We start from the raw sequence: 13,895 nt of genomic DNA, 5'->3' as shown, positions 1-13,895 counted from the left end.
ATGGTCAAGCTAACAAACAGCAGGGGAACAACAATGTGTAAATGCCATACACACAATATGCACATTACACTGAGATGATTAATGAATATCTCTCACAGTGTTCCTATTGTATTTCTTGTACAATAAATGTCATTCTTTGGCATCCTTGAGTATTTTACCACAATTTTAATCCACTGTCTTCTTCCTGGAATCTTTTTACAGTATTGCAAGTAGTCTTCACTGATAGAGTTTGCGCTTTCATCATTCAAATCACGTTATCATTTTATCACTTGAGATCATGTCAGCTCCAGAACACTGTGAAGTGGACGATTTTATGCATTGTTCTTTGCGCTTTGATGGGTGGCTGTAGCTCAGGTGGTAGAGCAGGTCAGCTGCTAACCAGAAGGTTGGTGGTTTGATCCCAGTCTGCATGCCAAATTTTCTTGGGCAAGATACTAACCCCATGTTGCTCTCCAATGTGTATGAATGCTAGATAGAGCACTTAAGAGCTTAGAAGAAGTGAATGGGTAAGCGCTTTAAGTGCTCAGACAGAGTAGAAGAGAGCTATATAAGGTTATTTTATTTATTTGTATTTATTATTACTCTTAATTGGTTCTGTGAAGGACTTTGGCATACCTCTGGTTTTTATATGTGCTATATAAATAGGACTGTATTGTATTGTATTTTTATACTCCTATTCATGAAAGCCAAAGCAGTGGTATAAGAGACTTTCATCAAATAACCTAGAATCAGTTTGAGGACATTAACAGCAAAAGAAATGACAAATGACTCAACAAAAGTTATGTCATTTTCTGACATTACAAGCAGGGTTTGTTCCACACACTACGCTGAACAGCATGTTTTCCATCCAAATTCAACCCCAATCATAAATCTAAACAATACTGTCCAGGAGCAGAAGAAGGTCTCACTCTGACGAATCAGAGGACAGGAAACTGACTCCTCAGCAATTTTTGTTAGCTGAACTTTGTCTTCAGTTTTCAAACCCTTTCAAAATGCAGAGACGTTTCTCTCCTCACAACCCTGCAGCTCTACGCAATTCTCTTACGTCATTACAGAGCCCCCTGCTGTCCACCACGGGAACTGCCACTGGCTGCACACACTGACAGGAGACTATTCACTCACATTATAGTGCTTTAAATGGTTACCTCGTGTGGTATCGCAATTCATAAAGTCTGCTAACCAAAGAAGAATGAAAAGAAAGAGTAATTATGTGTGAAATTAGTGAATATATGCTTGAATATATTTTGGTCTGAAAATAAACATAAAAATATGCCATCATCTCCAAAATCAACGATAGACTCTTGTTACATCCCCCAGGAGGATGTCTCTTCTCCCTATTAACCCTTTGTTTTGTCCAGGCTCCACCTCCTCTGTCCTGATTGGATGCTGTGCAGAGTCCGGCTGATTGGTAATCAGCAGAGCACTATTTAAGGCCTGTGGAGCTGTGCTTCTGGGCCCTCCGGCCATTTGGGGGCTCATCTGGGAGAAAAGTCCTGGTTAATCCATTTGTGGATGGTGAAGGTTTGGAGTTGTTTGTTTCTGCTGGTGTATTTGGCAGAGGTAGTTAGTAGTGATGGCCAAATGAAGCTTTCCGAAGCACTGAAGCTTGTATTGAAAAACGGTTCATTACTCGAAGCTTTTCAACACAGTCCTCTCCGGTGACATCTGGTGGTGAAAATTTTGAAGAGCAGCTTGAATCTGCAAAATAAAACGGACTGCTCAATTATCACTGCTCACTCAAGAGTGGAGTTCTCTCTGATATTGGGCCACCGTTCCGTTGCTTTGAACATGTAATTGTGTGGATGCTTTAAGCATCCACACTATTGAGTTCCTCTTGGGACTTCCGTACACTTTTTGGCACTTAACTACTTCCACAATTTTCAGCCGATTTTCACCGTTCAAATTTTAAACTATTCTGCTATTTCTACTAATGTGTGCTCTGTCTTTTGGTATTTTTCACTATTATACTTTTTAAAATATTAAGCTTAATTTGTCCCATTGAAATGAATGGGAAACTTCTGCAATTCTGCTAAAATTTTCTTGTTTTTGAAACTTAACTACTTCCTCATATTTTCACGTAGAACAACCATTCAAACTTTAAAATGTTCTCAAATTATTGGGCTATTCAGGTATGATTCAACTTTTTCAAATCTTTTACCGTTTTACTTTTATGCCTCTTAAAGTTTTCAGTTGCAAAATTGTGATTTTTCACAAAATACATGCGTTGTTATGGTTGCTATGCACTTGGCTTCCAGTGTGCCACAGAAGGTTTTGCAGTCTTCTCTTCATGTCCGAACAACTTCTTGCTACTCACTCAATTTTCACTCAACCTCCTCAAATTATACATCAAAACGTAAGTATTTTTGCTGGCTTTCAGAAAATGTCACTGTCACTGTTGTGGAAGCTACAGATTTTTATCAAATCGCCTCAGAGCAACACAAAGTTTTAAAACTCTCCATAGAAAGTCAATGGAGAGTTTGTTCAAAACCAGCGCTGGATTTCTCTAATGAGAGGCATTTTCAAATTGTCATATCTCCGTAACAAAGCAAAGTTAAGACATGGGGCTTGTGTCAATTCATCTTCAGACACTGCTGACACTCACGGTCGGAGCAGTTTTTACAGTCATCTTACCGTTGAGCCATAAATTACGTTTGTTTGAGGGGTGGAAATCTGTCCTCCTCTCAGTTTTCAAACTCTGAAAATGAAGCAGTTTCTTCTCTCGTCATATCTCCGCGACAGAATTACAAAGAGCTATGAAAATCGCAGTCAAAGTAAACCAAAGTCCGCTGATTCACCCAGTACTTGTGCTTCTATCCAACCTAGTTTTTGAGTTACACAACGTTTTGTAACTCCAAAAAACGGCGTTTTTCGCCTCTTACCGCGATCTAATTCTGACTGCTCATCACCCTGTTTTACAGGTGCTCGCTCTCTTCTCAGTGGCGCAGTTGGTAATGATACGGGTCTGAAGCCCAAAGGTCGTGGGTTCAATTCCACCTTGTCCACATGTTTTCTTCCACTACAAATTAATACACTATCACAGACCAGTAATTCATATTCATCATTTATTACAATTCTGCAAACTTTTATGATTTTACCAGCTTTTCTAATATGGACCTCAGATTCTTGTTAACAGTCCATGGCAGAAATGCATACAAGTACACAGCCTGATGAAGCAGACAGAAGCAGTACCTCTGATTGGTTCAGCATTTTCACCTCTTATCAGCACAAATCTCAGCCTCTTCTGCTGTTTTCATTAGCTTTTTCACCTTTTGTCAGTTACGTGAGAACCAGTTTGGCTCAATGAGTAGCTGAAAAATATCAGCCTCTTCTGCTGTTTTAGCAGGATTTCAGAGTTCAGCTTTTTCACTTGTTTTAAGCACACATTTCAGTTTCTTTACCTCATTTCACAACAAAGTTCTTCCTCTTCACCTCTTTTCTGCTAATTTGAGCTTCTGCTCCACAGTGCACATTTTCATCATATCTTTGTTTGTGACCAGAACTCAGAGGTTGGCAGAGGTTCGAATCCTACCTGTGACAGTTGCTACACATGTTCCCTGCTTGCATGCACTCTGCTTTCTTGACACTCTCCAGTGTATCATTACACATACAGCCATCTTCAGCAAGCACTTCTGCTTCTACACCTCTTTTCAGCAGATAATTAATAACTTTGAAAAATTCTGCTCTTTCTGCTAATTATTGCTTTTCAACTTTTTCAGCTTTTTTCAGCAGACATCTTTAGCGTTAAGGCATCCACACAGCATTTTCGCAGGAAATGCAAATTTTTCTAGTTGGTTTTGTTTTCTCGATTGGGGGGCTGAAAAAAATGTAATGCGTATTTGCGTAATACATTTTGATCAATAAACTTTCCCTATTTAAACATGCACTATGGTGGCCTTTCTTTGCTCATAACTCCTTGATGTTGGTAAATACAATAAGTGAGCAATATATATAATATACATATGATAATGCACAGCACATTATGGAGTATGCCCCTGCTGTGAAGTCCTGCCTCCATCTACTTGTCGTTTAATCACTGGACAGCTGGACAGGTTCATACAAAATATTAGATTAGGCCAATTGTCCTATACATATTTTTGACCTAGGGGTGGGATTGATTGTGAACTGGAAAGGGAAAATGCTTAGGAAGCTGAGTACGGTTGCATCGTCACTGATTTGTAGAATCCTTTTGATTCGATACAGGATCCGATTCAATTTGATTGGAATCTGGAAAGTTTTGCCTCAGTCAGAAATATTACAAGTCTGATCATTTAACAGTATATATCCATAATTTCGTATCTATTAAAAGAAAGCTGACACATGTGAGACTTAATTAGAGATGTAAACAGAGAGTTATGAAACCTGCAGCTGCAGAAGCCAGCGGAAAAAAAAGAGGCAAACACAGCGCGGACCCGCCGACACATCAAAATCTGACTCTGACGCGTCGGGTCCGCGCTCTGTGTTCACGTTTGTATGCAGAATCCGTAAACCTGCTCCCAGTTACTGTTTTAGCTGCATGGTGTTTGACGACATGTTGTGAGGTTTAACCTGAGATGCTGGCGTTTCAGGCATAATAACGTTAATTTACAAATCGACACGGGATTTTAATGAATCAATATCACTTTATTCAATTTAGCATGGATTATAATCAGAAAAGCGATAATCAAAACCCATCCCTAATCAAGAACTTGCAAAGTAAAAACATGCTCTATGTCAGGTAGCCCTTTTGTTATTTACAGTTAACAAGAGGATTAGTGTTACTGTGCGCTGGCTGAGTCTGTTTCTTTTCTTAGAAATAGTTTCTCTTGCCCTGGAGAAAATCCACTTGCATGGAACAGAAGAGGCTGTGGAGTGCAGGAACTACACTGCAAGTTGGTAGATATGCAGGTATTCCTGGGTCCTGCAGACTATCACCTAAAAACAATAAACAAAATGATTTTCTAAACTGTGTAGCAATGTCATGTACGTATAGTGTCAAATACATTTTTGTAGTCTTCATCAGCTTTAATTCACATGGAAGTGTTCCTAAAGTCATATGCTGTAATGATATTTACATTATGAAAACATGATTTTGGACATTTCAAGTTTTTCACTTCGGCAGATAAAATGAATTGAGCAAAATCAACTCAAAATATTCCCACACGCCAGAATGTCCTCTCTTCCTCGCTGGCTCCATATCTGTCAGTGGAATGATCACCTCTTCGCTCTCTGTCACCATCAACACACTCCACGAATCCCGTGGATGATTCACTTCCTTATATCTGTTTGAATCAGGTACCGAAGCAGTTACGTGCGTAATGAAGCTTCGGACGTCACTGGTCACGTGACTTTTGCCAAACGAAGCAAGCCTCGACACAGTGCTTCTGAACCAGTGTGTTGTTTTTTTCGACACACGCTCCGGAGCGTCAGTTTCAAGCGGGCCATCACTAGTAGTTAGTATGGCAACTGGTGTTTTTGCTTTGAGTGCATTTTTGAGTAATCCTTCTTGGGAGGAGCTAAATGCGTGTAGAAAACGTGATTTGTTTGCTATAGCAGCACACTTTGAGTTAAATGTATCAAGGCAAATGGTGAAAGAGGACTTGAAAACTGCTGTTTCAAACAAACTTGTGGAAGAAGGCCTGCTTCCTGTTTCTAAATCACCTCGTTTGCCAGTTCCTCTTGACAGGACCCCTAATGAAGGACTGAAGCCTGCTGTGTTAAAGGACCAAGGGCAAAACCCTGCTGCTGTGGAGCAACAAATGGTGGAAAATTTAAGCACTAATGGCTCACCTTCTTTTGCTACTCCATCTTCTCCTCGTTCAAGACAAGAAGTATTACTCAAGGTACGTTTGGCTAAATTACAATTTGAGGCTCAGGATAAAGCCCAAGCTCGTCAGGCAGAGTTGGAACTTCGCAGGTTGGAAGCAGAGACAGAAAAGGTGTTAAAGCTGAAAAAGTTGGAGCTGGAGTTGCAGATTGAAAGGGAGGTCAGACTGCGTCAGTTGGAGTTACAGGCACAGACTTCAAGAAGTACTACTACTCAACCTAGTTCTGCAAATTCATCTGTTGGTGAAACAACCTCCTCCCCTGTAAACCCAGGTGGTTTCAATGTGAGTAAAAACATTGTGTTGGTACCTCCATTTCGTGAATCAGAAGTTGATACATATTTCAATGTGTTTGAACGTGTGGCTGCCTCATTGCACTGGCCGAGAGAAGTTTGGCCATTGCTTCTTCAGTGCAAATTGGTAGGCAAAGCACAAGAAGTCTGTTCTGCTTTGTCTTTGGAAGAAAGTTTGAAATATGATGTAGTGAAGTCTGCTATCCTTGCTGCTTATGAACTTGTTCCCGAAGCGTATAGGCAACGCTTTCGCAATCACAAAAGAACAGCAAATCAGACTTTTGAAGAGTTTGCTCGTGAAAAAGCTAGTCTTTTTGATAGATGGATAACAGCAAGTAAAGTTCCTGACTACAACTCCTTACGTGAACTGATACTGCTGGAAGAGTTCAAAAATGGCCTGCCAGAACGCATTGTTGTACACCTTAATGAACAGAAGGTTTCCACTTTGAAAGAAGCAGCTGTGATAGCTGATGAATTTGTGCTGACTCATAAAACTGTTTTTGTGCAGAAACGTGAAGTTACCACCAGAGAACCTCCCCCACGAAAGGATCCTTCAAGCCCACGACAGACTTTTGCTCCAAGGACTGAAAGGGAATGTTTCTATTGTCATAAACTTGGTCATGTTGTTGTTGAATGTCCCGCTTTGAAGCGCAAGAACCAGTCACCAAAAGGAGTAGGCTTAATTAAAACCATCCGTGCTGAGAGAAGGGACCAAAGTGAAGGAGTTGATCCCTGCTTCAAACCCTTCCTCTTAGATGGCACTGTGTCATTGACTGGGAAGCCTGAGGAGGAAAAACCCATTCGAATACTCAGAGATACGGGAGGGTCAAGATCTGTGATTTTATCTGATGTATTACCCCTGAGTGACCATTCCTCTTGTCATGGTAGTATTCTGATTCAAGGAGTTGAAATGGGCTATGTCGAAGCTCCTTTGCATTATGTACACATCAAGTCAAAGTTGGTTAATGGCATCTTCTCTGTGGCAGTACGCCCCTCACTTCCCATAAAAGGGGTGCAGTTCATTTTGGGAAATGATATTGCTGGTGGAAAAGTGCAACCTGTTCCCGAAGTAATAAATGATCCAGAATCAAACTTGAAGAGCAACGACCTAGCAACATGTTTCCCATCTGTTTTTCCTGCTTGTGTTCTCACCAGGGCTCAAGCAAGACGTAAAGCTGCAGAAATTGATTTGTCAGACTCTTCGTTGGCTCAGGCTCTGGCTACAGATGATTTGCAAACCCTGATTGATCTTAAAAGTGGTTCAAAGGATACTACTGAGAAGTGGAAGGATCTACATCTTCCACAGTTAGACTTGCCAGTCACACGTGAAAGCCTTGTTGCTGCTCAGAAGTCTGATCCCTCATTGACTAAATGCTTTACTTCTCTTTCTGAAACAGGAAATAAAAAGGCTTCTTATTTCTTGGAAGATGGGGTCTTGATGCGCAAGTGGACTGCCCACCCAAGTCTAACAGCAGACGTAGAGGAAAGCTGTTCTGATGACTGTGACTGGAGCACTACTTATCAGATTGTTGTGCCTCTTGAGTATCGTCACTACGTAGTCTCCCTTGCACATGAGCACCCTCTGTCTGGTCATTTGGGAGTTACAAAAACGTACAACAAGATACTCAACCATTTCTTTTGGCCAGGATTGAAGGCTGATATAGTTGAGTTTTGCCGCACTTGTAAAACATGTCAGATTGCAGGAAAGCCAAACCAGACAGTTCCTATAGCTCCTCTTCATCCTATACCAGTACTTGGTGAACCTTTTGAACGTGTCATTGTGGACTGTGTTGGTCCATTGCCCAAGACAAAGAATGGTAATCAGTTTTTACTGACTGCAATGTGTACTTCGACTCGTTTTCCAGAAGCTGTCCCACTCAGAAGAATAACTGCACCTTTGGTGATTAAAGTTTTGACAAAGTTCTTCACTACTTTTGGTTTACCAAAAGTAGTCCAGACAGACCAAGGAACTAACTTTCTGTCTAAACTTTTCAAGCAGGTCATGCAGACTCTGGGGATTAAGCATGTTGTGTCAAGTGCATACCATCCTGAGTCTCAAGGAGCATTGGAGCGCTGGCATCAGACACTCAAGGCAACATTGCAGAAATACTGCTTGGATACTGCAAAAGAGTGGGATGAGGGAGTACCTCTGATGGTGTTTGCCATGCGCGAAGCTAAGCAAGAGTCCCTTGGGTTTAGCCCAAATGAACTAGTGTTTGGTCATTCTGTCCGGGGACCTTTTGAAGTTGTTGAAAGAACAGTTCTTGTCAACAGACCATGTTGTGAAAACTAATGTTCTGGATTATGTTTCACAGTTCAGAGAGCGCCTCCATAAGGCCAGGTTGGCAGCTGCAGAAGCCCTCTCCTCTGCTCAGGGGAAGATGAAGAGTTGGTATGATAAGAAAGCCGTTCCTCGATCTTTCAATCCAGGTGACAAGGTTTTGGTTCTTCTACCAACTGCTAGCTCTGCATTGTCTGCCCGCTTCTGTGGACCATACCAGGTGGATAAGAAAGTAAATGACACTGACTATGTGATTAAAACCCCAGACAGGAAGCGTAAAACACGCTTGTGCCATCTCAATATGCTCAAATCTTTTCATTCTAGAGCTGACTCTCTCTGTGGTCCTGCAGATAAGTCTGTGGCATCTCCGTCCGAGCCAATCTCATCTCCAGAACCTCTCTTGTTGAACTCTTCCTCAGGATTGAGGTCAAGTTTAGATGAAGACGGGCTCAAACTTTGTGATGCCAGCTACCAGAATGCCAGAATGCTTAATTCTGAGGTACTGTCCCAGTTGTCTATATATCTGTCTCACTTGACCCGTGAGCAACAGTTGGACATTGAAAGGCTCGTCACCATTCATTTAACACTCTTTGGGGACATGCCTTCCCGTACTACTGTAATAGAGCACGACATCATGTTGACACCTTAACCACTGTGTTCAAGCGTTTAGCTGATGCTTCCTTGACCCTCAACTTGGCTAAATGCGAGTTTGGTAAGGCTACAGTGACCTACCTTGGAAAGGAAGTTGGGCAGGGCAAGGTTCGCCCAATCAGTGCAAAGGTTAATGCCATTCTTAACTTTCCTGTGCCAACAACACGCCGTGAGCTGCGCAGATTTCTGGGGATGGTTGGTTACTACAGGTGTTTCTGTAGGAATTTTTCTGAAGTCGTAACACCACTGACAAACCTGTGCAGCCCGAAGGTACCATTCATTTGGAGTCCTGAGTGTCAACATGCTTTTGAATGTGCAAAAGGTCTTCTGTCGAGTTCACCTGTTCTTGTCGCTCCAGACTTTTCTAAACCTTTCAAGCTTGAAGTGGATGCCAGTGAGGTGGGGGCTGGAGCTGTTCTTCTTCAGGATGATGGACAAGGAGTGAGTCATCCTGTCTGCTTCTTTGGCAAGAAGTTCGATACTCATCAAAGGCGGTACTCGACAATTGAAAAGGAGACTCTGGCCATGCTTCTGGCTCTTCAGCATTTTGACGTGTATGTGGGATCTACTTCCCAACCTGTAGAGGTCTTCACTGATCACAATCCTCTCGTGTTCCTCTCTCGTATGTATAACAACAATCAGCGACTGATGAGGTGGGCTTTAATTTCACAAAACTACAACATTGAAATAAAGCATAAAAGAGGATGTGAAAATATTGTGGCCGATGCCCTCTCAAGAATGTGATGGTGTAAGGTTAACAAACTTATACGTTTGTTTTTCTGGGTGGGGGTGTTACATCCCCCAGGAGGATGTCTCTTCTCCCTATTAACCCTTTGTTTTGTCCAGGCTCCACCTCCTCTGTCCTGATTGGATGCTGTGCAGAGTCCGGCTGATTGGTAATCAGCAGAGCACTATTTAAGGCCTGTGGAGCTGTGCTTCTGGGCCCTCCGGCCATTTTGGTTGCCATACTGGTGCAGGCTTGCATGCCTTTGTATTTTGTGTGAGCATTATTGTTTCATGTTCAGACTGCTTGTAGGGGAGAGCTGCCTTTTGTTTTGACACCCTGTTTTCTCCTGTTTATGTGTTGTTAGGTAGGTTATGGTTATAGGTTGTATATTTTGTTTCTTTGGAGTTAGGTAAGTTTCTTTTATTTCTACGTCAGGGATGTTTTGTTTGTTATGTTGGCCTTGGCTCTCCCTGACGTTACACCTCGGTCTGAACCCACGTCCCATCACCAGTATTAAATAAACCTTTTAAATTTACCATCTTGGCTCCTCCTTCTCTATCCACATTTATGTTCGTCCCTTCAACCCCCTAGACTAGCCAGGGGACGTAACAACTCTAAAAATGACATATAACATATAAACTGATAAATTCACAGTGTGGGTCTTTAAAAGTGAACCTCGAATGGCAGTGATGTGAAAACAACGCGAGCTTTATTTAATCAAGAAACATTTGAAGACAAATGTTTCTTGATTAAGAAACAACCCACCCACGGTGGGTTGTGATGCCTCTTTCTAACAGGAGGGGGCAGGAGAGTTTCATATTGATCCTTTAAGTCAACTCTCAAGCCTCAAGACTGTTCATTAAAAACCTGTTCAGCTTTGACACCCCGTTTAAAATCACTCACAGGCATTTAAAATGACATTGTTATATAATGAATTTATGTTACGTTTTAATTGAATGTTAATACTACAGATAGAAGAAAATCAATTATTTCACTTTTATGAGATTTTCAAGGTTTTAAAAGAAAGTCAATTCAAGTCAAAGTCTATTTATGTAGGGGGGACAACTATTCCAGTATATATGATTTTAAAATAAATAAATAAATAATCCCTGAATCCCCAAATGAACAAAGAACGTACTGCCAACATTGTTCAAGGTTTTTCTCCTGTTATACTGCAAACTTTAAAAAAAAAAAAGTTTTACAGTTTTTGTCCAGTGCACTCTTTTCTTGGACACTATCTTTCACAGTGCCCAAGTCTTGATAGATAACCCTCGTGAAAAGTCAGAGGAAGAGTACTGTATGTTTTTTTTTCAATGCAAGGTTGTGTAAACAGTAACATAGGGTTAGGGTCTTATCATTTATCAAGGGCATCCGTTATTGATGTTTCACGTTGTTGATGGTCTGACTCTTCCACGAAGTCCTAACTGCAGCTGCAGCCATGTTTCAGCTTACACACAGTAGCACTTCATTTTTTGCTAAAGACCTTCAGTTTGGTTTCTTACTTGTTCAGGTAGTTCCTTACATTTGTAACCATGTTACACTGGACACAAGCCGGGCCAAAACTTTTCACCCAAATTGCATGAAAACGCTGTACAAGATAAACAGGAACTTAATCAGTTTTAAACATTTTTATGGAAGATGATTAAGCCTTGAGGATTAACAACTACTAGTGTTGCTACACTCAGGAGTAGGTGTAGCAACACTAGTTGAAGTACTGAAGTCTGATGAATTTCCCAAAGTGATATCAACTGAGTTTGCATCAGTTTAAGTTTCAGAGAAATATATGTATTTAAACTACATGGTCACAACTAATGTTGGATGGCCTCCAGTCAACACTGCACTAAAAACAACATGACAAAATCACAGCGTGGGCTCAGGAACAATACACAAATCCAAATTTACATTTTAGCATGCTATAAATATAAATGAGATTCAGAAATGGTGTTGGTTTCTCATTTAACATGTGGTGTCACTGTGTCTTCTGGGCTAAAGAGGATTGTATTTCTGTGAAACAACACCAGATCACATTCTACTCATATTCTGACGACATGGCTCCACAGGTAAAGAGTCCAGATACTAATATTGTCTGCCTGCAGTTCATACTTGTCATCAGCGGAAAATATTTTCCAATGTGAAACCAAAAATAAAGGATACAGAGGTTCCAAATCTGTTGTGTAGTCAAATTCAAAATGAGTGGATTTTTTTTTTTAACAAGTATTAAAAAATTGTAGTATTGTAACAAAAGCTTGGGTCCTCTACCAGAATCCTGGAAGCTTGAAGGTCCTGTGTAGTATTGTTCTTGTTCTTAGGACTGCACCCTTCTGAACTTCTGATCTTCTCAGATTAGGTTCCTGGGATCTTGCCACTTGCCCAGCTTGAGGGTCACTGCCTCGAGTGTTCCGATTAACACTGGGGCCATTGTTGTCTTCAAACTCCACATCTTCTCCAGCTCTTTTCTCAGCCCTTGGTATTTCTCGAGCCTGATGTTGCTATCAGTTGGTATAGCTACATCTATCTGCTTGTCCACCACTACAATGTCTGGTTGGTTAGCCATCACCAGTTTGTCCGTCTGTATCTGGAAGTCCCAAAGGATCTTAGCTCGGTCATTCTCAACTGCCCTTTGACCTCGGGACTTCTAGGCCATATTCGGCACAGATGTTCCTGTATACTATGGATGCCACTTGGTTATGTCGCTCCATGTATACCCTGCCTGCTAGCATCTTGCACACTGCTGTTATGTGCTGGATTGTCTCAGGGGCATCTTTACACAGCCTGCACCTGGGGTCTTGCCTGGTGTGATAGACCCCAGCCTCTACTGATCTTATACTTAGAACTTGTTCCTTTGCTGCCATGATTAGTGCCTTTTCTTTGAGTCCAGCTTTGTCCAGCCACTGGTAGGATTTTTTGATGTCAGCCACTTCTATCATGCAGGGGCCTATCCTACCTTGATGGTTCCTCTTCTTGCTGCTCTTCCTTCTTTCTAAAATAGCCCTGTAAGCTGTGCCTCTCCATGGTGTGACCATCTTGCACTTAACTGAGCAGACACAGTTGGCTGAACAGAATGCATATTCAAATCTGTCAATGCTCTACAGTATATTTACTCAAAGGATAAGGTATGGCTGATTTAGTTTTGCTTGTTCTTTTAAGCACACCATGAAAGGACCAAGTCAACCGTGTGCTAATCCACGTGTCAATGCTTGCAAACTTCACTATCATGAAATTTGATTTGCTTTTGGACCATTTGTGATTTAAGCAGGATGGTTGGTGCTAGCTATACAATGTGTATTTAGGGTGAAAAGAAATGCACTGCCCAGAGAAATAGTGTGGCTCTTTGATGTGTTTTTGGACAACAAAGGAAGAAAAAAAGACAAAAATTGACATTATAGATACCACTGGATAATGAATTAAAGGGAAAACTACACAAAACACTTAAGAGCAGCTTCGGTGTCTGGAGCTCTGAATAGAACACCATTCATTTAAAAGGTATTCCCTAATTTAGTGTTTTGATGTTGGTGACCTAACACATCTGTATAAACTCTCCCATAGCTGATGGGATGTGAAGTTAAAAACAGATGATTCGTATCATATTCATACTCATCGATCGATGAGTGCTATATGCATGGGACTATTGTAATCTTAAATAAAACCAGTCATGTCAGGACAGAGATTCCTCATTGTGGGATTAAGGCGGTCATTCTGAATAGTTTTAATTAGCACTCTTAGCCACCTGAATGATCACAACATGCTCAGCATCAGAATCATGAAATCTGATGATCACAAAAATTGGTGGTTGTCTTTTGACTGCAGGAAATATTTTTGCATCCACCAACTGATTGTAACCAGTCACATCAACCAACTGTTGGCCCAGAGGTTAAGCATCCGACACCTTCAACCTTTGCTTGGCTTTTTTTTTTTGATTGCACAACGTGACCTGTCTCCAGGCAGGAGTTTGCAAATGACTGCTATCTAATTTATAGAGACAGACAGATTCAAGCAGACTGAAATTTCCGAGTGGGTATATGCTGATGGGCGCAACTCATCTGTGTCTCTTTACGATAAGGGACTCAACTGGTTCACAGTGGTTCTGGTTGTATTCCTATATCAGAGCACAGTTTCTTAAAGCCTACATCATATTTTCTGTG

At 41.2% G+C, this 13,895-nt stretch overlaps 1 protein-coding gene across 3 annotated transcripts; it reads left to right on the top strand.

Annotated features, from left to right (window-relative positions):
• The first annotated feature begins 5,554 nt into the window (after positions 1-5,554).
• On the top strand, positions 5,555-10,306 carry LOC146554202 (uncharacterized). 3 transcript variants are annotated; one of them, XM_085255781.1, is made up of 3 exons: positions 5,555-6,086; positions 6,603-7,994; positions 8,094-10,306. In XM_085255781.1, the coding sequence occupies exons 1-3, from the start codon at positions 5,562-5,564 to the stop codon at positions 8,385-8,387; spliced, it is 2,211 nt and encodes a 736-aa protein (XP_085111907.1). In that variant the 5' UTR covers positions 5,555-5,561; the 3' UTR covers positions 8,388-10,306. The 3 variants fall into 3 exon arrangements, with proteins under 3 accessions (XP_085111907.1, XP_085111908.1, XP_085111906.1); XM_085255782.1 differs by lacking the exon at positions 6,603-7,994 and having other exon boundaries at positions 8,410-10,306; XM_085255780.1 differs by having other exon boundaries at positions 6,603-10,306.
• The last annotated feature ends 3,589 nt before the right edge of the window (positions 10,307-13,895 follow it).

This window comes from Mchenga conophoros, linkage group LG18, assembly GCF_057382185.1.
Source record: "Mchenga conophoros isolate Kocher_MC1m ecotype Shallow Benthic linkage group LG18, M_conophoros_male_GT1.1, whole genome shotgun sequence".
Classification (NCBI taxonomy): Eukaryota; Metazoa; Chordata; class Actinopteri; order Cichliformes; family Cichlidae; genus Mchenga; species Mchenga conophoros.
This window is presented reverse-complemented; position numbering and strand designations above follow the sequence as displayed.

Excerpts from the sequence above, each read along its gene's own strand:
- LOC146554202 (XM_085255780.1), top strand. The coding sequence starts at position 5,562 with ATGGTGAAAGAGGACTTGAAAACTGCTGTTTCAAACAAACTTGTGGAA. Across the intron at positions 6,087-6,602 it reads TAAACCCAGGTGGTTTCAAT|AAACGTGAAGTTACCACCAG; the intron begins GTGAGTAAAAAC and ends GTTTTTGTGCAG.